This window comes from Pezoporus wallicus, unplaced genomic scaffold, assembly GCF_028554395.1.
Source record: "Pezoporus wallicus isolate ANWC-B61680 ecotype Strahan unplaced genomic scaffold, APGP_CSIRO_Pwel_v1 contig_3952, whole genome shotgun sequence".
Taxonomy (NCBI): Eukaryota; Metazoa; Chordata; class Aves; order Psittaciformes; family Psittacidae; genus Pezoporus; species Pezoporus wallicus.
This window is the reverse complement of record NW_026635034.1, coordinates 11277301-11301330: the sequence shown is the minus strand read 5'-3', so window position 1 is coordinate 11301330 and position 24030 is coordinate 11277301. Positions and strand designations below refer to the sequence as shown.

The 24030-nt window shown below is 38.1% G+C and overlaps 1 protein-coding gene across 5 annotated transcripts in view; it reads left to right on the top strand.

Annotated features, from left to right (window-relative positions):
• The window catches only part of MYO1E (myosin IE), a 188651-nt gene that overhangs the window by 155466 nt on the left and 9155 nt on the right, over positions 1–24030 (top strand). For all 5 annotated transcript variants that reach the window (XM_057398716.1, XM_057398692.1, XM_057398698.1 and 2 more), the window contains 14 exons: positions 560–756; positions 1495–1575; positions 1940–2026; positions 3244–3330; positions 4416–4583; positions 5346–5431; positions 6017–6098; positions 6909–7015; positions 11052–11150; positions 14059–14203; positions 17881–17995; positions 18690–18859; positions 19313–19458; positions 23778–23924. In XM_057398716.1, coding sequence (XP_057254699.1) covers positions 560–756; positions 1495–1575; positions 1940–2026; positions 3244–3330; positions 4416–4583; positions 5346–5431; positions 6017–6098; positions 6909–7015; positions 11052–11150; positions 14059–14203; positions 17881–17995; positions 18690–18859; positions 19313–19458; positions 23778–23924 — 1717 coding nt within the window. The remainder of the gene's footprint in view (positions 1–559; positions 757–1494; positions 1576–1939; positions 2027–3243; positions 3331–4415; positions 4584–5345; positions 5432–6016; positions 6099–6908; positions 7016–11051; positions 11151–14058; positions 14204–17880; positions 17996–18689; positions 18860–19312; positions 19459–23777; positions 23925–24030) is intronic.

The window sequence follows — 24030 nt, the reverse complement described above, 5'->3', positions numbered from 1 at the left end:
ACCAGAATTTGCAATGTTACCTCCAGAGTAAGGGATTAAAAAACCAAACCCAAATAAATGGCAAGGCAGTTGAGAACTCTTTGTAGTATCTTTACTTACAACAAGAAAGGGAGAGAATATTCAGAAGCAGATGGCATTTTCCTTATTGCAATTTAAGCATTTCATGATTTTACAAGGAATTTTTAATTTTGTCAATTTTTATTTAATGTGTGAGCTCTGTTTCATTTCCATCTTCCCTGGGAGTAATTTGTTTGAACCACACAGTTAAAAACTATGACCTAAGCTAGCTTACACGTTTGAAGGACTAAAGGTACAGAAATAACTAATTTACTTCAAGGTGGTTTATTGTAATTGAAATCCATGTAAGTAAAGAATTGAAAATGACCTTTGGGGGATTAAGGAAATTTTAAAGACATAAATCCCACCTCTTTTTAAGTTGCTTGCCCCATGACGTTTATTACTACTGACTGTTATTAGAGATATAGCTAATTTTTTTCCCTTCATTCTGTATTGTTTTAGTCTGTGAGTCATAATCCAGTAACCCCGATCTTTCTTGCAGTTCTGGCTTTCCCTGCTTTTCTCCTGGGAATTAATCAGGAGCGCCTAAAGGAAAAACTGACCAGCAGACAGATGGACAGCAAGTGGGGAGGCAAATCTGAGTCCATTAATGTAACGCTAAATGTGGAGCAAGCCTGTTACACCAGGGATGCACTGGCCAAGGCCCTTCATTCCCGCGTTTTTGATTACTTGGTGGATGTAAGTTGGATTTGCTTGAATCTACTGAAATATCAAAACAAAAGAGAAATGCAATAGGAATGTTTCTTGCGGTACTTTTCTTGTCTGTCATTTCTTTAACTCTGTCTGTGTCCTTGCCTGAACCTTAGCAGCAGCACTGGGCAGGACAATGGGAGCCTGACCACAGGTATCATATACAAGGCACAATATAACAAGTGCCACACATTCTTTGAAGCAAATGAGCAGTGCTTTCAGCACTATATTTGCAGTCTCCTGCCACAGCTGTCCCATAGGACACCCTGACATCTTTCTGTCAGCATCCATACTTCTCTGACTTTCTCCTAAGTAGTGGATTATTTTCAGATGAGGCTTCAGAGTAGGGGAATACAGAAATAGGTGAAAAGATTCATGGTACCATCTGCAAAATGCATCAAGTATCACACTTAAAGCTCTTCTTTTTTTGTTGGCTTCCTTTTTTTTTTTAACTGAGCCTATTACACCACAGTAAAAGATTTTTACGAACAGTAGATCCAAAGGCTCACTAACCTGGAACCAGGGTGGCGTACTCTCTATTTCCTAGCTGCTCATAACACTCAATTAAAAAGTGAAAGTAAAATACCCTATTACGTATATTTGCATTCCGTTAAAATATGCTCTTTTCAAATAAACAATATTTTCATATAAATATTGAAGGATATGAATATCTCTTCTAAATGTATAAACTCTACTGTAGTTTACATTTTGTTTCTGTTTTATTAGTCTATTAATAAAGCTATGGAGAAGGACCATGAAGAATATAATATCGGTGTCCTTGATATTTATGGCTTTGAAATATTCCAGGTAAGGCAATGCAATACTCAGGGTTTGAGCTGATCTGACCTGGGGGAGTTTTTTATTTAGAGGCGAAAAAAAATCCAAACCACAAAACACCCCAAACAAATCCTGTGGCCAGAACCCAACCCAGCTTCCTGGACGTTGAGTTCTCACTGGTAATGTCTCACTTAATAAACACAAAGTATGGAAGAAACTTCAAAGAAACTAGGTCAGTGATCTTAAAAGATCTGAGATTACGTGGAATGTCTATAAAGTCGGCAACCCATCCATCATTGACAGTGTTTCTTTGAAGCTTATTGCCTGCGTAAGAACTAAGAATAACTGCATATAAAGCATGAGACTAATTTTTAAATTGTTTCCTTTTCTATAGAAAAATGGTTTTGAACAGTTTTGCATCAACTTCGTTAATGAAAAGCTACAGCAGATTTTTATTGAACTGACACTGAAGGCAGAACAGGTAATTATTACATTTATTATCTTTGAATTCCTAAATGAGCTATTTATTGCTTTTCAGTTGGTGGAAAAAATGAGGTTTCATTGTCTCCTAACAATAACGTTTGCCTTGCTAAGCAAGACAAAGAAAAAAATTACCTTTCTTGTTGGCTAACCCTAAAACTGTGAATAGTTTTAGCTACAGGCATTTTTCTCTAGTACAGTAGCACAGAATTGAGTCCATCACAGTTTACTTACTAATGCAGTCATATGACTCTGCCCAGACTTGCTGCATATTCTGACTCATGGACAGAAATGGAAAACTGCAGCTTGGTTCCATCCCTGTGCTTTCGTTGGACATGACACACATTTAAATGGGAATTCTTTCCTTAATTTCCTCAACACCCGTTTATTTTTGTTAATATAGATGGGTGAAATACATTATTGAGACATGCAGAAAGTATTTGCAGTTCTCTGCTCACAGTCTTACTGCAAAATCTCACTTTTTATATATAAAGAGTGTGAGCTTCTGCATGGGAGGGCAGGCAGAATGCAGCTGAGACCAAAGCAATCTATACAGCATGAGCTCAGGCCTGGCACCAGCTTTAGGACAACGTTTTCAAGAATGCCTTTGTATAAAAGTAGCTGATCATTGCAGCTGAGTGCACAAATGACCTGCTAAGCGTCTAGCTGAACTCATATGTATGCAACTGAGTGGTGAATTGAATCTGATTTTGGTGTGATTGCCCCTCTTCTCCCCCCCCCCCAGTTTCTTGGTGGTTACAGTGATTGTGTACAGAAATACAAGTAGAGCTCTTTCTCCAGTTCATGTGCATTTCTGAATGTATTCTTTTGGGGGTCTGATCCTCTGATAATGCCCATCACAGTCTGAATTTTTAGAATAGGTTAGGATATGGGTGCTTAGGTGCACTGTCAAGATAGTGTAAAAGTCACTTGCAAAGTACTTTGACAGTGAATGCACTGATGAAATAATCTTGCTCTTACCAGTAACTACTCAAGGGCTATGAATGACAACAGAATGTGTGGAGAGATGGCTTCTGATTCATATCTTTGGCAGTAGAGCATGGATTTAACTATCATAAGGGTCGTTTTTCCCACCTTCCCCCCAGTTTCACATTTGATGAGTCTTTCTGAACAGGAGTTAGTGCAGAGTTTGTGTATAGGTAGTGCATTGTAAAACTAGTGCTACATCTGCAGTGCATCTGCCTTTTTACTCAACAGGAAGAATATGTGCAAGAAGGAATCAGATGGACACCAATAGATTACTTCAACAACAAAATAGTATGCGACCTTATAGAGAACAAAGTGGTAAGTATGTAGAACAAACAGATGGAAAAAGCAAAAAGATTTTTCTCTAAAATATTTGGGCAACTGCTTTGCTGTCAAGAACGTTCATAGGAAAAATGCAAATACTGTTGTTCGGTTACTGAGTCATCCTAAACCTATATATAAATCTTACATAAGATGGCTTACAAGAGCACTAAGATATATGTCATCAAAGATGTATGTTATCCAAGATATTGACCAATAAGAGACCCATAAGATAGCATGATTGATATGTGACTAAAAAAGTAATGATGGAAATTAAAATTTTACTCACCTAAATTTATGATGAACTTCATGATGTAGAGGGATACAGCTCTTTGTGTCCCTGGGGGATGTATTTCTGTCTGGGGAAGCTACAGTACCCACTTCCTCTGAGGTACTGTCACAAATTAAGCAGAAACAAATGAAGAGGAAATATGAGAAAGTGTTGTAGATGCAAGAAATTTGTGTCTTTGCTCCACATAAAGTCTTCATGTTCTGACTTGGGGTGACAGCAAATGTTTTAAAACAGAAGTAGCTCGTTGTCCTCATGAAAGCCAGGTAATTTTAACAGTAGTTCAAAAAACTATAGTGCCTTGTGCTTAAATGCTCATCAGATTTAGCCCATCTCCTATCTGTATCAGGATAGCTGGAAGATAGGATTTATATCACGGTTGTAGATAGCTCTTAAGTTTGTCACACAACGCCATACGAGTTTAAATACTTACCTCAGACACAGGCTGGGTTTTTTTGTGGAACAAGAAAGAAGGTTGCTTTGTGAGGGAATTAAAAGCTAAAACAAATGTTGAGCATTTGGAAAGAGTGTGTGTCTTGTTTTAGTTTGTTTTTAAGAGCCATCATTGATTTCCCACTATCATTTCATGAAGTGGCATCTCTTTAAACTGCACACTTGTGCATGCAGATTAATCTTTACTGTGAGCTCCACTGACAGGAGGAATTTTTCCTGCTGTGGCTTTGCTGTAGTGTTTTCTGTAAAAAAGGTATTTTTCTGTTTTCAGGGGAAAAAAAATGCATCATAATTCTTTCCTCACGTCTTTTGCCGTTTTTGTTATTTTTCAATGCATTAGAATCCCCCAGGGATTATGAGCATTTTAGATGATGTGTGTGCCACAATGCATGCAGTGGGAGAAGGAGCTGACCAAACACTGCTTCAAAAACTCCAGATGCAGATTGGGACTCATGAACATTTCAACAGCTGGAACCAGGGATTTATCATTCATCATTATGCTGGAAAGGTAATGTGGAAAATCATCACTGAAATTCTGCATAATGTATTTATAAAGAAAAAACAGTAATGAAGGGAAGGAGGAAGCCCTGTAGAGGGCTGTTTTGATTTTCAGTAGGCAGACTATCTCAGGAGACAGTGTCTTCCTTTCCCAATGTAGGGAGCTTAGAACAAACATGCCCTAACACATGTCCATTCCTTAGAGTTGAGTCTGGGCCTTGTTGCTATCAAACCTACCAAACTTAATATTAAATGTAATAAATAAATGCCCTTAGTATTTTTTGTAATCATAATCTTAATTGTTGGTTATAGTAGCAGTAAATTTAAAGAATTCAGATAGAAAAATGATCCTTATGGGATGATATACTGATTAAATGGGAACCTAATGTACAGTTCTGTCTTCTTTGGGTATATTTCTCAGACTGTTCATGATTTCCTGCAGTTAGTAAAGGTAAACCTTTAATGCAAAAATTTCCATTCAATAAAATTCAGTATTAAATTGACTTTAAGTCTTTAGTCTAGTGTCAGATTCCATTTACTTGCTCCATAACAGTCTTATTACTGAATTTAAATACATAGATGAAATTCCTTTTATGCTTGTTGTGAGTTAACTAATAGTATATGCAAGGAGTTAGTGATCATTGTAGTATTTTTAAGTTATACCAGACTAACCAAAAAGTTGGAACAGCTACTGATGAGGACAGAATTTAAATTTTCTTTAATTATCGGGTTCTCAACTTACCACAAACACTCAATTTCCACCTTGGCCCAGGTATCTTATGATATGGATGGATTCTGCGAGAGAAATCGGGATGTTCTTTTCATGGACTTGATTGAACTCATGCAGAGCAGTGATTTGTACGTAAGCAAAACTTGCTTAAAGCTAGGAATAATATGTTAGTTCAGATGGGTGCAGAGGGCCTGAATTCTCTACTTTGCAACTCGTGAACTCGTTTGTATAAAAGTGGAAATAAAACATCACTGCAGTGGAACAGTATCACTTCCATTATGCTGACCTTCATTTTCTGCAAACGTGAGTAAGTAAGGTGCTGCAGTGTCAGAATCAAATGGTATAATGACACCTGTTTGAGCCTCGAACAAGGCCATCAGTGATTTGGCTGTCTCTCAGGGCAGACACTGTAACATATAACCTTTTTTTTGTTACTTGTTTTAATTAATTGAGGTTTACTTTTTGAGAAATGTGTTTCTTTGAGTCTAGAAGTCTGGTATCATGTCTTTTAGGGCTCACTAAAACAGCAGTATATCTCTGAGGAGTGAAGCTCATGGGAAATGCTGATCTTTAAATAGATTTGATAAAACTCAAGTTTAATAGAAATAGCTATTTATATTCTACTCAACTATCAACTTTTACAGCATATTCCTTAACATTCCTGCATTGCATTGTTTTTCCATGCCAACACTGTTTTATTAATTCTTTCTTAGGCCTTTTATAAAGGCTCTGTTTCCTGAAAATCTTCAAGTGGACAAGAAGGGACGTCCTACCACTGCAGGCAGCAAAATCAAAGTATGTCTAGTTCTGCTGTGTTAGTATGTACATAGATGGGGGTGTGTTTGTGTATGAAGACTTGAAAAAAACAGTAGTCTTTGCTGGCTTTTTTACTGTCCAGACATTTGTGGAGACATCAGGAGTATCTGAATTGCATTGTTTTACCTGTTAAAAAACTGTTTTGCCCAGCACCACTGTTCATTACATGTTCTGTGCAGCTGCATCGTACAGCAGTGAATTTTCCAAATGAGCAATTGATGGCAGTGATAATACTACTTGCATGTGCTTAATGAATGAGCCCCTTCACTCAGCCACTTCATGTCCTACAATTAACTATAGATAACTGGTCTCTTTATAGTGCAGAAATACATCAGGACCTAATCCAGCGCCCACTGAAGTCAACAGAAGTCTTGCTACTGACCATAATGTGCCTTGAATAAGGCAGCAAGTGTTACAAGGCAAGCATCTTTTTTGAGACCGGTCATAAAATATATGCATAGGTTACACACTTGCAGACTTTGGACAATGATATTTCATCAGCCCCTTCCTGTATATTTCACCCTGACAGTCAAGTTCACCTGAGGCATGCCTTGTCACTCCATATTTTTATAAAATAGTTCAAATATATTCACGTAGCTGGAGGTAATGGTACCTTCCACTTAGTGGTGAATTTCTCACGTGGTGCATGTTATCTCAAGACACTTCAGTTGTCCTGGAGAAAGACCAAAGGCAACTGAATCATCAGCAGATGGCTGATAATTTTTAGAATTCTCTCACAGGATTTACCCTGTTCAGCTCAAATCCTGTTGTTTTTCTTCAATTTTACAGAAACAAGCAAATGACCTTGTTGGCACCCTGATGAAGTGTACGCCCCATTACATCCGCTGCATCAAACCAAATGAAACGAAGAAGTCTCGAGACTGGGAGGAGAGCAGGTACGGATAAACAGAGTATACGATGAGGAGCAGTGCTAATAGTCAAAAATAGCCTCTAAAATTCATAATTTGTAGTCATAAAGCCTACAGATTGTAGTGAAGTGACCACAGCCACTTGGTCTAAATCAGCAGCTGGTATATGCAGTTCTGAGCTTTTTTCCTGTCAGTTCTGAATAATCATCATTTGCATAACAGGAACACAGTCGGTATATTAAAGACTCCAGTTTTCCATGTACAGTTTGCACACCACATGCATTATACATCCCTTCTAACTTCTGCTTTATGCTTTGAGAACAGCTTCTGTTAGGTAGCTAAAGAGCCAGCAGGATGTCTGTATATGCTTTTGTGTATCAAACTTACCCAAAAGTCTCTATAGCCAACAATGTGGAAGGCTCCTTTTTTACTTCTAGACTTCTAAGTTTCATTAGCCAAGTCTTTAAAGAGAAGTCATTAGAATATCATATCAGGTGGTTATATAGATGTTAAATAGATGTGTAAATTGTCATTTTGTTTTATCACATCTGTTTTAAGGCATCTTTATATGATGCTTTATAGCATTTTTATATTTGAAAAAAAAGGTGATCAGTACAGTCTCTATACTATGCAAAGTCCTAATATGGGTAACTTCTATATTACTATATACCTTTTGTATTGGCAAAAGCGCTGACCAAGCATGGGGTTATTTTTATCACAGTGAAACAATTTGCAACGTCTGATGAAAGGCATTCTTGACCAAATCAATACCACACCGGAATTCGCTTCCTGCCATTTGGCATGCAGGCTAGCACAATTACATGCAGATGCAGAGCACTTACAGAAGCTGCAATTGGGACTGCACTTGAGCGTGTCCTTTAGGTTTTGACAGTAAATGTAGACACTTTCTCTCCTCTCGCCTTTCCACCCCTGAAAATTCTACTATGCAGCACTTGGTTTTCCACTGACATCGGGGACCAGAGGAAGAAAGGAAGTTATCCTGGAAAGAAGTGTGTCTAAAACTTTTAACTGGAAGGGGCTTTTAAAATCAATCATTTACATCTTGGAAAAGAGGCCTATTATTGTGGAAAGTGTTGCTAGGAAACCAATGAAACGAGCAAACAATAACCTAGTCCAGAGAAAAGGCCAGCTTTCAGGAGATCCCTTTTGGAGCAAAAGTGGGCAAGATTTCTTCTTGTCTTCCCATAATGAGGGTGATATTAGTTATCAAGTAGCTGCTGCATTTGCCAAGCGAAATACAAAGGATTATAGGCAGTCAAACTCAGACACAAATGGAAGTTGTTCTTATAACGGTAACGCTTCACCCCTGTTTCAAAATCCTAACGTTCTCTCCCATTTCAAGCTATGATTTCCCCTATAGTATACTGGGATCTCACCTAGGATACATTTGTTATTAGTTACATATCTGGGGAAAAGAATTTAGATGCATATGGCAATACAACCTTAATTTTGTTGTGTTGTGATTTTACTGTGAGAAAGTTCTGTGCTCAGGGAAACACAAAATGTGATGTTTTGCAGAATGTTGGTTTAGGGGGTTTTTGTTTTGTTCTGTGATCACATAACGCTGTATCAAACAATGCGACAGGAGTAGTATTATCTAATCTGCTCCTTAGTAATGCGTTACTAGACTGTGAAAATCCTACTGGAAAAGGGAAAAAAAATGTACACAAAGGCTGTGTTCCTTCATGCTCACAGCAGCCATGTCACTTTGTACCCCTGAAACATAGACCTTGTGTAGTATCTAAACTTTGCATAAGACCTTAATTATTCCAAAAATCAGGGTGTTCTTGAAATGTGTTTTTGTTCGGGTCCTGGCACAGCCATTTGGACTTGTATTCAAAATTGCTGCATTAGCTGAATTCCCAGACCCTGACCTGCTTGAGGTTGTTGATGCCTAGAGGGAGATTTTCACTGTCTTTTCTCAGAAAGGGAGAAAAAAAAACGGAAAAGTGTCTCAAATTCTCTATTGCTGGACACTAATACTGGCAGGACAGTAAGAAAATGGGAGTAATACTGTTTCTCCAGTGCATTATTCCAGATGTGAAGGAGCGAAGGCTATAAACAGGAAAATGTATTTTTGTCCACCAACTTTCTACTGTACCCGAATTCTTGGAGCTGGTACAAAGTACTTTATTCCTTGAACACAGCAAGATTAAAACGTGGAGTATTCTTTATTATAAGCTAAAAGAGCAGTATCACTTATGATTTAGTAAAATTCCTCTCAAAGCATTCTTTAAAAAGTATTAACTGAATGGCTTCTGTCATTTGTAGCATGGGATTTCAAAAGTTTTTTCCTTTATACTATGAATCATGTGAGAAGAATGTCTCGACCAAAAAAAAATATCAATGGGCATTGCACTTTATACTGAAATTTAGTATCTCAAAATAGCATGGGAATAGCATTGAATCAACAGAGTTTGTCAGGTGTCCCTGCCCATTCCAAGCAGGGTGGAGCCAGATGATCTTTAAGGTTCCTTTCAACACAAAACCTTTTCTGTTATTCTGTAATTCAAAAAATTTTTGTGAAATCATAGAAAAAGCAAGCAGAAAAATTAAACAGCTCCTTACAGGCTCACTTGTTTTGTGTATAAAGAAGTGCTGTTTAACATACTGTCTGTTAAACTTGCAGGACTAAAATCTTAACAACTCTTACAGAAGCTTTAGCTTTCAGTCAGAAATGTAAGTTGCCCTATAAAAGAACAGCAACAGAAGCCCCTGAACACCACGTTTCTGTGTTAAAAACAGGCACTGCCTCTTCCAGCCTGACTTAGATGGGGAAATTAAAGAAATGCAAACAGCAAGAGTCATACATTAAGGAAGCTAACTGAAATTCTTCAAATTTCCAAGCATTAAATTGCTAGTTGTGACTAGCAGGTTATGTAAGAAGCAACATAAAACAACATACTGCAGCTCTAGAAAGAGGAATAGGTACCAAAAGTTAGCTTTTTTGCTGTTCTTTTGCTTTGAGATTCATGGCAACATACTTGTTCCCCATTTAGAACCAAAATGAATCTGTCTTACATAAGGGAACTGTAACGGCCTTGAGATAATGTTTCAGTTCACATGTGCCGCTGTCTCTCCATAGTCATTAACATTTTCTATGGGACAGGTACCAGCTCTGATTTTGTTTGTAATTTCACTATGCCATTATTAAGCTTACCAGACATGCTTCGGCCAGTCCTGTGCCTCCTCAAATCCTTCCTTTGCAACATGGTAAAATTAGGGGGAATGCTAGCTTTTCATAACTACTGGCCCTTGCTGTCTTCTCTACCATTCTTTGTGCCATGAAAGCTTGGCATCTGTGTTGCTGATTTTGGGCTTCCTAAACAAAGATATAGGGTCTTGGTTAGAAAGGAGACATTGTTTATTCTGTACAGGGTGCTCGGTGGAAATCCCTACAAATTAAGCACATGGATGATTGTAACTTTAAGCTATTTATGCATATTGACAAACAAACAAATCAGTGTCCATTGGTTGGGAGTTACATAATTTGTTCATTACTTAGTATTCCACCGTGTATTGGTTACAAGTGCCTCTGGCCTCTCATGCTAATCAGGCACCATTCTCCTCTCTCCTCTCAAGTCACTGGTTGTGCTGCCCCCTGCCAAGATTACCTTTTACCTAACCACTGCCGATTTTCTTCTGGGTAGTGATTCAAGGGTTGGGGCCCGATGTTCTTGTACTACTTCTGACTCATTGCCCAGAGAAGCAGGATGGATGCTCTTAGTTTAGGGAAGTTTTGTATGTTATTACAGTCATCAAGATTAGCATCGTTATCGGTTCTGAGCTGCTGAGTGGATTACCATTCTTTCTCAAAGTGTTTTGCTACATTTGTTTTGGTAATATAGCCTACCTGCCATGAATATTTTTCTTACCATGCACTGTGCATGGCAATGTGCAAAACCAGATTCACATACCTGTGCTGCCTGCATTTTAGAAGTCAGTAAATGTTTAAACATGCTACAGACTTTTAAGAATACCTCAATCCACAAATGTCGTGAAAGGAAACGTGTTGTAAATCTTGTACTGTTTTTGTCCACAGGGTAAAACATCAAGTGGAATACTTGGGTCTGAAAGAAAATATTCGAGTAAGAAGAGCTGGCTATGCCTACAGGCGTGTTTTCAAGAAGTTTTTGCAGAGGTAAGGTATTACTCATTTATAAGTATTACAGTGTAGTTATTTATATCATGAGGAGGACGGTTTAAATCCCTTTTCTTCATGATCTTCAGGCTCAGACATATCAACATGAATGTGCTTCAGGCTGCATTGTTTCACACATACTGTTGCTGAGACAGAATAGCTTGTGTAGCCTCCACAGCCGAACACTGATTATGAGGGCTGTGCAGGTCTAGAAATCCACCCAAGAGATCTGTACAAAGGAAAGATATATGGTACTTTTGAATAGTAAATAGATTTATGTACTTCGCTTCATACACAGAGGTCCACAGGCAAATAAAACCATTCTTTATCTAATTCATCCATCTCTTTCAAATTACCTTGTTAAATTTAACATTTTTATGAATAAAATTCTTCCTGCAACCTTTTCCATTTACAGTTCCCTAGCATCCAGAACAAGCTCTATTCTGACACCCTAAGTCAGTGTGAGTAGAAGTGGGCTGAGGCATGGGATGGACAGGAAATGCATGCTTGTACACTTGTTTTGATTGGGCGTTCCTTGGCAGCTCCATAGAAGTGGAGGTTTCTGGGCTGAATAGACTTTTATGTACAAAATTTACATTTGCATGCAAAAAGCCCCAGTCACTGAAAAGGCTTATGTGTTTCAAAGCATAACCAATCTGAAAGCTGAACTCCATACTCCCATATTTGGACAATAAGACATAACTGCTCCCTGTGAATTTACCGTAGATAATTTTGGGGGGCAGTCGTGATTTAGATTTTTCAGAAGCATTTTAATAACACATTTAATAGTGGTGCTGAAAGAGCAAATTGGACAAGCTTGAAAAAACCTAGACACGGATAGTGGCATGACCAGTTTAATGAGAAGCATGCACAAGTACATTAGAGTAAAAATGCTATTTCTGAGCAGCAGTGAACAAGGATAGAATTGTCACATTACAAAATTGTGAAATGCTTAACTGGTGCATGCTATAGAATATTTTTTCTTTTGCCCTATAGTCTTGTTACACCAGTGAATGTATGAAGTTAGAGTTTATGATAAATGAGACTTTCAAATCTATTCTTATGTATTCAATAGCTTTCCTGTATTAAAAGGTCTTAAGTCATGTTTTTCCCTGTGCCCTCCTTCATGGGCCAGAAGATGTAGGAATGAATTTATAATATGTTAAAAGGTAATTAAGATTCTGTTGTGTTCAAACTTCTGTGTTCAGTTTCAAATGCCTTTAACAATATCAGCTTCTTTAAATTCAGACTTGATTAGAACCACCTCTACAACTAAGCTATTGGCATTACATGGTGAACCTGCAAAAAAAGCTGTTAAGTAAGCTGGGAGTTACTTTAACTTACAACTCCTTACTGGGCTGCATCTATTTATCCCATAATACTTGACAATAATAAATGTGTACGTGCGCACATTGTCTGTAAACACGGATCTGTAATATACTTCTGTATTTGAGATGGTATGAGCTGCTTTGTTACACCACCATGCATAGTACCTGAGCATTTCGTAACTAAAACCAGATTTGAACACAATAACATCAGTAGAACCTTTTGAATCCTACTGAATTATTCATAAGTTAGCTTTCTCTTTTCATATAACTGTTATTCAGAGATGTTTGGGTTTTGTGATGCGTTCCTTTTTAATGGTTTGGTATATTTTGTTGCATGGTATTTAAGTTGCATGACACTTTATGATTTCTGGCTAGATAACAATTTAGATATGACAAGACTGAGTAATGAACATTCCCTTAATGAATTTTCTACTGATTCCTTTTGTGATTTTTTTTTTTTTTGAGTATATTATATTAGGAGCTGCCTACATGTTCCTAAGAAACAAGAACTTGGAAATACAATAAACTGAACTCCATACTTTAACTTTTTCATTAGTTGAATAGTTTTTCATTAGTTGAATAGTTTTACTAATAAGCATGATTTAATTTACATAACTCAAGTATGCTTAAGACATTAAAAAAATATGTCAAAGAACATAAAAGATATGGGGGAGAAATTTGTTTAGCTGTTCTCCAGTCTCATTGTCAAAGGAATCTAAATAGCTGCTGCTAGGGAAGTTAATTATCTGTAGACAGCTGAAGTAGCTAAAGCCCATCAGTGCTCCTTGCAGGCAGTGGAACAAGGCAGCTTTGCAGTTCCAGCCTGGCAGTTCCAAAAGTCTGAGTTCAGACTGAAAAAGTGAAGAGTTCAAAAGGGGCTGCAACCTGGCAGCCACCTCAGTTTCAAGGCTGAAAGAAAATGCCATGAGACAGAAGACTGACTGTCAAAGACATTATCATAGCACTTCCCTGCCTCCTCCTCCTCCCCTTTGGTTTGTCAGTTCCCAGTGTTCCCTCTAGGTAGCATCAACATCACTGTATCTTTTCTCTTGCACCAGAGGCCACGCCAGAGGCTTTCAAGGATAAAGTCAAGAGTGTCTCTTTGCTAAATACAGACCAGCTGTTGAAGAAGTGGGTAGGAGCATGAGCTGGAAACTTGCTTAGAAACAAAAAAGGACTTTGTAAGAATAACACAGACAAGGCTTGAGTGGGAAATCTGCCACATGCTTGGGAATGAATCCAGAATAGCAGTGATGTAGGTACTTAAATCTGGATCATAATAAGTCATTGCTAATATATACCCTTGCCATGGACTTAAGGAGGTCACAGCAGAACTTTCTGTAATCAGCTGTTGCAGTCACCAAATAGTAACTTGGCAGCTGGAAATGTGAGACTTCTAGGCACTGTTGTCTTGTTGCACTTGTTTGGTCTTGCTCAACAAGTAACATCTTAATACTGTGCATCTTCCCACACTGCAGGCTTCTGTAAGCCCTGGCAAAACTGTCAACCCTACTCCCAGGGCAATACTAGACTGTGGCTGTTTGATATCAGGTTTTAATCTCTTCCCCTTGGTGGTTAAGGTATGCCATTCTGACCAAGGCAACTTGGCCTTCCTGGAAAGGAGATGAGAAACAAGGAGTTCTCCACCTGCTTCAGTCAGTCAACATGGATCCTGACCAATACCAGCTTGGGAAATCCAAAGTCTTCATCAAAGCTCCGGAGTCTGTAAGTGTGGCAGAACCTGAATCTTTAAAATATCAAACTCTTTTGCTGAAGTAAGAGGCCTCCACACTCCAAAGCTGACATGGTATCTGCTAAGGTGGGAGAAGCTTAAGAATGTAAGTAGGGCTGAGCCAGTCTCTCACAGGTGCCTCAAGGTTGTTTTAGGCACTTCCATAACTGGTACAGTTCAGAAGGACCTTGTGTGGTTTTTAAATGAATGCGAAGAGCTTTAAATGCATCAAGAGGAGGAGATGGGATATGAAGATGCTTTGGTGTCAGGTTGCACATGGTAACTTTCTGTCAGAGAATCTGTCATATGAAGGAATATCATAGCATGGAAGAATACACGATAGTTAGCTCAAGAAAATAGGTCCTCTTCTCAGTACAAGAACTACTGATGAAAATAGCGACCAGTTAACTAAGGATGTGTTATGCATCATTGCATCAGTGCTCCAGGATGACAGCAATTTGGAATCTCATTCAGAGGACTTTAGAGGCATCATAAGGCTGTTTTTATCATGTGACTGCTAACTTGCACAAAATCTGCTCAAAAAAAGTTTTCTTACATCACTGTTCAGAAAAGTTGTCAAGGAGAAACTGTGCTCTACTCGCCATCATGTATTCCTTATTTATCAGAAGCAGTCAGGCTTAGTTTATATAGCATACCTTGCATTTGAATGTTAGGTGGTTTCTTGGTGCTTTACCTGAAGTTACATATCAAAATAAAACCAGAACACTTCTACTGCCATAATCACATGGTAACATATCTGTTAAAGGGAAAACAATAAAGCTTCTACAAGGTGTAAAAGAAATTGTCATTTCTACCGTTAATAGGGTAAGATAGTATCATCTCTGTTCAGGAATAATGGGACTTTACCTAGAAAGGTAAAACCTGTCCGAGAGACAGGTTTACATGGTAAAGCGTGTAGTGTTCAAGAGGTAGGTTATTAGAATACTTAGGTGCATGTTGGCAGAGCAGGAAATTCTAGTATAGGGTTAATCCTACTTAGTCATTGCAAGCAACACCTTAGCTAGCCCATTATGAGGAGTTACGAGCTTCATCTGCTTTTCTCTGTAGCACTGGCCATGATTAATTTCCTAAGATTATTGTGGCGTTCTCTCTAGCAAAGTCAGCATGATAACCTTGGACATTAGTGGATGTCTGTGTATCTTTTATTGTGGCATTACAGTTGTGACTTCTAGTCCTTTACTGATGACCTCAAGTTTATTATAGGGTGGTGACAGGTACACATTGTGGTCAAGTATCTGTTCACATTAATACAGACAACTTAGATGCTCGTAATTGTAAGGATCCAGTATTAGTAATTTAAGCAACCTCTTCCATTCTGATTTTCAATATTTTACACTGTAGCAAACCAGATCTTCTTGCTTTCACTGTGAAATCATTTGCCTCTGTGCTGTTCATTGTGCTTAATTCCAAACCAAATACAACCTCAGTTTAGGAGATAAACAGTTAAGAAGACAAACTAAAAAAAAACCCAACAGTGTGATGGCTATTTTCTCCATGTTTTGCTACTTTATGTTGTTGGTTTGGTTTGTTTTTTTCAAAGAAAGAAATTAACTTATTTGCTGCTGTCTTGTCTTCTGTTGAATAGCCAGGTGGCAAGCGCTCACCTAGGATTGATGGATCTAGTTCCCCTTCACTCTGAAATAACCAAAACATTCATCTTCTGTTCCCCAGTGTCATATGCTACTAGGTTGTTTCCAAGAGAAAGAAATTGTTTTCTAGAGGATGCACATTCCCATTGTAATGCATTTTTGTAATACTAAGTCCTGGTTGCATGTGTATGCCATTTAATGGTGTATCTGTGAGTTCTGCTGAAGGGCTGTCCTGCAGGTTGAGACAACATGAGCTTGACTGGAAATAATAAGACTTTTTGGGGGTTGCATTATTGTTTTAATGTAAATGTTTTAATTTACTGTGTGTGTTTTCTTTAAAAATTTTTTTTTAAATGCCATGAAATCAGTTTTTAAACAAGTACTAAAAATAGTCTGGGCCTTTTTCATTTTAAGTTGAAAAAAGTTTCTATGAGCTGAATTATTCTACGGCTTTATTTACATGTTCTTGCATCAAAGACAGTTGTCTGTCATATTGTTGAAGTATTGGCTTAGGGTTATGTTCCTTTGAAGAAAAATCATCTTTTAGAGGTAAATGACAATTTTTGTACTGCCAGAGAGCACCTGGTGCTGTTTCACCTGTTTTTGGTTAATCAGATGAAGAAGATTTGTTTTGCTTGGCAGTGTGAGGGGAGGATCTATAACACAATTTAGGAAAGGGTTCACACAGTATTTTTATAACTTAAGAACACATTTTAAGTGTTTTCATTGAGCTTCCTTAATTACCTTCAGCTGCAGGTGATAACACAATTTTAACTAGAGATTTTGTAATTAGCAGTATTGTTAGAGAAATAAATGGTAAGTGCTTACAAGAGATTACATCAATATTGTTACTGTAACCTGAATTGTGCAAGCGCTTGATCATGCCATTGCTGAAGCTGAGAAGGCTTTTTTATCCGGAGCACTCAGGCCTGTGCTGAAACCCCATCTAGAGCTTGTATGTTTGGGAAGAGATTTCTTTTTTAGTAAACTTGCTGTAGATGGAGAGTTGCCAACTGTGAAATAAGGTTTTATGGGTGGCAGAAAGGAGGCTTCGTTGTTTACATTTCCATTAAATGCCTGAATAAATAACTGTTCCAAGAGCAAGTGAGGTTCTGCGGGAATGGTTTGCGCTAGATCAAGTTTCCTCTTTAAGATCAATATGAGCAAGAGTACTTTTTCTATATTTGGATGGTTTAGGGCAGCAAATTTAAAAAAAGGACCTTAAAGGCAAGGTTTGCTTCTGATATACCTGCTTTTACTGATTTTATCTCTTGAAAGCCAGAAGAAAAGTCCTTACAAATGGTGAACACAATAGAGGGAAATAATCAGCAACAGTCATTTCAGTGGTCTGATTTAGTACTGTGATTGTTAGCCAAATGCTTGTGCTGATGAGACAAGAAAAAAGGCTATAGAAGTTGCTAATGCATTCAACTTACATGTATTTTAGTTGACCTGGGAAATTCTCTAAACAGGGGATGCACATTCCATTTCTGTTTTGATAAATCAGCATTTTCTCTTGAATTCTGACAATAATTTACACTTGTCATAGCGAATTTTAAGATCACAGCTGTAAATCATTAAGCCAGCTGACAACCTTCTTTGGAAAAGAATGGAGCCAGTGGACATGAAAGTAGGAAATTCAGGCAGGGAAGAAAGTTGCATGTGAACACGGTGTTGTGTTACAGATCACACAGATTCCCATAGACATGGTAATACTCTAACAAGAGAAATACGAATTTTGGAGAATGAGAAGATGGAGGCTGGATGGAGGCCCAGAGGAGAACCTTGAATTGTACCATAGAATATTTCAGGGCTTCCTCTTCTTTCATCATTAGATATCAAGATTAATGGTTAGACTGGTAAAAACTAGAACCACTCAAGCATCAGATTTTGTCCAGAAAAGGCTACCTTAACATTCTGATCTCAGAACCCATAGTTGTGGTAGAGCAGCTTGGATCTTGAGTGAAATGCACGGGAAGGTTGTTGAAAGTGAAATACAGCTTTTTCTTAACCTTTTAATATGAAATGTTTGACCCCCACGCTACTGTCTCTTTGTACAGCTGTTTTTGTTAGAAGAGATGAGAGAGAGAAAGTATGATGGGTATGCCAGAGCCATCCAGAAGGCATGGAGGAAATACATGGCCAGGAAAAAATACGTACAGATGAGAGAAGAAGGTAAGTCATAACTTCTGATGACAGATACTTCACACACAATTCTAGGAGAGAGTGCCACGAGAGATTAAGGAAATACCTCCCTCTCTATAGAGCAAGCCATGACATTGCAGATGACTGTCTAGGAATGACTGCAAAATGTTAGACCCCTAAGATACCACTAAAGAGGTTGGATGCTCTGCATACATGAATTTCTTGGACTACCCAGTGTTTTGCTCTGACAACAAAGCCAGACTGAGTAGGACATTGATCAGAGATGTTCTGGTGAAGTGAAAAAGGAGAAGCTTCCCACAGTTATACAGGACTTAGGTGGTCTGTAGATGATACAGATTATTCCGAGGAGTGTAATGCTTAATTGAATACAAGACCTGGATCAAGTGAATGAACAACATTCTGAGTTTGTGAGAGCTAGTTTCAATTTCCAGCAGTGAGAAATTCTTTAGCTGCTGAAGTGCTCCTGATTCACCAGAATTGATGAGCTTGCTAATGGTGTATTTCATTAGGAATGGATTTAATAATTACATGGATCATTATATAGAAGATCAGTAATAGTGCTTCATTGTTTTTTCCATATTATAAACAATTTGGTTATGACTTCTTCCCGAAAAGTTCTGCTTGAAACAGTTGGCTGTTTGAGATCATGAATTTAGAAAATTCAGTAAATGCTATTAATCAATATCTCTTTTTGGTATTTAAGCATCAGATCTATTGCTGAACAAGAAAGAGAGAAGACGGAACAGCATTAACAGGAATTTTGTGGGCGATTACATAGGCATGGAGGACCATCCAGAGCTACGCCAGTTTGTAGGCAAACGAGAGAAGATTGATTTTGCAGACACTGTAACAAAATATGACAGACGGTTTAAGGTAGGTTTAAGAGCAGCATCCACTAATGATTAGTTCATTAGGGAGTTGCAGATAGCACTACCATCCTTTAATGGAAACTCCATCATGTTAGTGTCATACCATCTAGGATTCCAGCTTGAAAAAATGGAATCCAGTGGAATACATGGAAGCGGCTACACCCTTGTGATTGGAACATTGCCATTGTTAAACCTGTTGTCCCAGGATGAAGGCTTTATGGGACTTGCTGGACAGAAAGCTACATTAGTTAGGAAATAGGGAACAAAGCTACTGTCCTGTGCAGTCTGACTCTGAGGTTGCGTGGTTAATCCCATCAGTATTACTAATTTTTTTCCACTTCAACCAAATACTACCAGTATTGCCCAAATCACAGTACATTGTGTATCTTTGGAACAGCATCACATTAGCGCATTGATCTCCCCATGCTATGTATTTTCAAACGATTTTGTGTTTCAGAGTGTGAAGCGAGATCTTGTCCTCACTCCAAAATGCATATACCTGATTGGGCGTGAGAAGATAAAGCAGGGTCCAGAGAAAGGCCAAGTGAAGGAAGTCTTAAAGCGAAGGATGGAGGTGGAGAGAATTCTTTCTGTTTCTCTAAGGTCAGTACCTTGAAAATGGCTTTCCATTGACACAGAAATCTGTGTAGGATGGGAGAAATAAGTTGGTTGATGGAGTGTGGATTTCTTAAGCTGTATTAATTGAATATTGCAAACAAAGCTGAAGCTTGATTTTTTTTTTTTATTTTTTTTTTTTTCCAATCCCAGCCCTACTAAGTGTGCTATAGCAATAGATGTTCATAGCCAGCCACACAAACACTGTCTGACGAGTTGTTAAAATGTTTCACTTACACTGGTCTCACCAGTCTGGTGCATCCCCAAAACTTATTTTGCGATGCATATGTTCACCATGTACAAGCACATTGTATTAAGTTATGGCTCAAGCTTGTATCCCAGAAATAATTCTTACTTACAGAAGTTCATCTTGTACATGTCCACTGCTTCCTAAAGGGGTGTTATCTCACTGGTGAGCTACTAATTTTTTCTAGTTGGATTTCCCATCACTTCTGTTGACTGAATGGTGTCCACACAGGGCAGATAAACCCAGTTAGGTGAGCAAAACCAGAAAGAAACTGCCTGTAAGACCAGTGTATTCTTGCCTATATCATTTCATCCTTTTGAAGATCAGAGAACAAAGCCTCTGGATACCTCTGCGTTTGTTACTGCAGTTTATCAGAGCTGGTAGCTGAATGTCATTTAATACGAAATGATCCAGATCCATGGCAAGAAATGTGCTTTAAATATTGCAATAAATAACTACAAGTCCATAATTGAGTGTATTGATAGCTACTGCGGAGGTTTTTTTAGTATATGCTTATAAAATGTTCCCATTAGCATAGCCAGAAATCTTGTCACTGACATTATCCAATACTTCAAAACAGCAGATTTCATTTTTGCAGAAGGCTTCACAGCCATTTCAAGATTAGGGGAACATCTGTAAAATGTGTCTGCTCACCGTACCATTTTCAAGACCTGTTGTTTATTTATCATACATCTTTATAAGGAAAGCTGCAACAAAATGGGAGCAGAACCTGTCTTTGTAGTGCTCAGTCTGGACTGTGTGCTGTGCAAACCCTGAACAGATTGCAGCCAGATGCTTGAGTTGGGCCTGTAGCATTCCAAAGGCATAGTCACATTGAGTCAGCTAAAAGAACGGCTGCCTGCCAAGTTAGTGAAAGCTGTTACACTCCTCTCACATGTCAATAGCAGTTCCACAGAACCTTCAGAAGCAAAAGCAAATATGTTTTGTTCACAGTAAATACGTATGTTATATTATGTCCAATAATGTTTTGAATCTAGTTTATTGATTTTATTTTGTTGTAAAAAAAACCTGGTTTTGCATATGCTGAAAGCAAGCTATCAAACTGTCCAGGTATTACTCCAAAACCAAACCCTTACAAATCTATGGAGGCAAGCAGGCTTTTCCCTATTACTGTGTTAGTATGGTCTGAGTTCAAAATGAGTCTAATTAAGGGATCTCTTAACTCTGCATTTAAGTGATGTAGTAGTAATACAATGGTGTGGCTGCAGAGGCTGTAAAAGTTACTACTTTTCTCAAATCTGAGATGATCTTGTCTCAGTGACAAGAGTTAACGCTTGTAATATTTAACACTCTACATTTAATAAAACTAGAGTGAAACCTTTATTTAGTATGTATATTACCTACTATGTACTCGGAGGGGGGAGGGGCAGACCCAAACCAACCAACCAGTTTTTCATGGAATTTTTAGCTAAATGGAGTTTTAGCTAAATCAATACAAAATGAAATATATTTTAAATGGGAGAGAGAAGATAACTGGATTCTTGCACTGCTATCTATCTGAATAGTTTGTCTAGAAACCATGCATGAATTATTGACACAAGCTTGTATCCATACACTCAGGGACAAAGGCAGAGTAATTAGCACTAGTGACATTCATTAGCAGCAGTTAACACTTCCTAATAATTTAAATTACTAAAGAGGCTGCAATTCAAAGTGCAGATGCCCAATTTGGAATTTATTTCAAGAGCTGAGAATGACAATCCATACTCATGGAAATGTTCTTGCACTTTTAGTAAGAACAAATGACTGAGCTTTATAATTCACCTGATAAGGATTGACACAGGACATCCTAACAGTATTGTGAAGTCAGACTCTTACCAAATCAGAAAAAAAAATACCACTGACTGGATAATACTTGCTGCAGGTCTTGGGCTTTTCTTACAAACCTCATAGAAGCCTTGCTGAGCCTCTAGCTTGCTTGAGGATAGGAAAGGAGGTCATGCTTTTATTCTTCATAGTTCTCTTACTGCTCTTTTGAATACCAATTAGGTATGTTTGTAGTTTCGTACACCCGTTTCCAAACTATGGGGAAGATTTCAGGGCTTGAAAGGATATTGTAAAGTACACAAGTGGTAGGTAGAGTCAGCCTTTACCTAATGTCTCAAGTCTCTTACGTGATAGTCAAGAGCACCTCTACCTCTTGACACACTATGAAGCTATTTTTAATTCTGCATAAAAAGGTACTCACAGTCAGTAGCCTTCAGTAACCAAATGAGAAGTTGGAGTCAGAAAGAAAGACCTGCTTCCCCCTGTCAGATTTATAGAGTCAGCAATCGGGCAAACCACCTGGGAGAGCAAAAGGGATGAGCATGCTTGAAGTGGAAATCTGTGACTGCTGGGTAATTAGGAACAGAAAACAGTAATGAAGGCAAATAGACCTAATAACATAGGGGTTGGGTTTAGGGTTTTTTTCCTGAGCTGTATGTTGAGTCAATTAATTTATTTGGAGTTACTCTGAAACATTGAAGCTAATACATACATATATAGATTTAGGTGAGATATTAGCACCTTCTTTGTGTGATAGTGTTGTTCTGCAAACTATAGTAAGAAGCTGGCTTTTAGAGACAGGTGTGTAACTTGGACTTGCCCTTCACCTGGCTACCACAGCCTTAACTCATAATGAATGTCAGCTCTAAATCCAGTAGGATGGGAAAGGTCCATTTCTTCAGAAAGAGATGCAGATTGAGAGTGCCTTTTTTGCTTACTAGGTGATATTTATTGAAATAAATTACTATTATAAAACAGTATTTTCTGGTATTAGTAATAGCAGCAGAAGATTGGCCAACAGCATTGACAAAAGAGCAGAGAAGCTTTGGCTTCAGACTCTCTGCTGTAGAATAAACAACCATGAAATGGAGTCACCCATGTTTTGCCAGGAATATTTAACAGTGTTTAACTTAACACTCCTTTCTTCAATGATTATACTCCATTTTGTGATTGATAATTGTCTTGTGATAAGGCTAGGCAATTCTCAGCTCTCCATATCTGTCAAGAGTCTTGTGCTGTCTCTTCTTCCAGACACATTTTCCTACACTAGATTGCTCTCAGGTGGCTGCATGGGAACATGGATGAGGCATTAAGAAGTAAGGGAGGCAGAAAATTAATCTACTAGGAAAGGGAATGGATTCTAGCATTAAGAAAGGAACAGAAATATGCACGGATTTTTAACTAGTTTCAAAATACAGTTGGTTTACTGTGGGATTGGCAAATCGAACCAGAGCATCCTGTGGTTGCTTATATGCTATTCAAGTTAGGAAGTAAGGGGGGGAACCCATGGCCTCCATTTTCAGGTCTTACAGTTTTCTTTGGAAAGCTTTGTTTATCCTTCTTTGTGGAAAGGATGCAGAAGCAGACGGGCTCCAGCGTAGTTATAGCTAGGAAGTATGCCAACATGCTACTCAAAGGAAGAGCGATACACATACAAAAAACTTAGAAGCATGCTGGAACAATAGTAATCCTGGCTAGGACACAGCAGAACTCTTTTTTAGTGTGGGGACTCCGGGAGGTCAGAAACCAGCCTTGCCAAATTACTGATGTGGATATAGTTCTGTGGTTTCACATCTTCAGCAGGTGTAAATAGTGGTTGGTCCAAAGGTGGCATTGGAACCGAGTGTGTGGTTTGTACACTGTGTTAAACCAGTCCAAACTAAAGCTAACAAAAAGTTGGAAGCTTTCATTCCAAATTTGCTTGCTTTGGGTTTCAGCCTTACTCCAGTAATCTTCAAGTTTCTAATTCACCTCTAAGCACGAGTTTTGCCATTATTGAAGAGATAGACTTTAATTGTAATCTTAATGGCACATGGTTCTTTTGCTATGTTATTACTATAAAATGACTGAGTAATATTCCTATCTCTCAGAAACCACCTGGAAAAAAAACAACAAACTTGGTCTCAGAAAGCAAGACTGCAGTTAATGCTGCTTGGACTTTCATGTGTTTTTAAATGTTAACCATGGGTACTCTGCAAATATCATTATAATGCTAACTGTATTTGCTGATGAAATTTTAATGTGAATGTTACATGCTCTGATTTCTTTTCAGCACAATGCAGGATGACATTTTCATCCTCCATGAACAGGAATATGATAGTTTGCTTGAATCGGTCTTCAAAACTGAGTTTTTAAGCCTCTTATCAAAACGATATGAAGAAAAAACACAAAGAGATCTACCTCTGAAATTTAGCAATACGTGAGTTATGCTTTTTCAATGGGCTTTTAATAATAGTCTTTGTTCTGTCTGCCAATATAAGTAAATGCTAGATTTTGGGCTCCTGACACTGCTTTAAGATAATAAG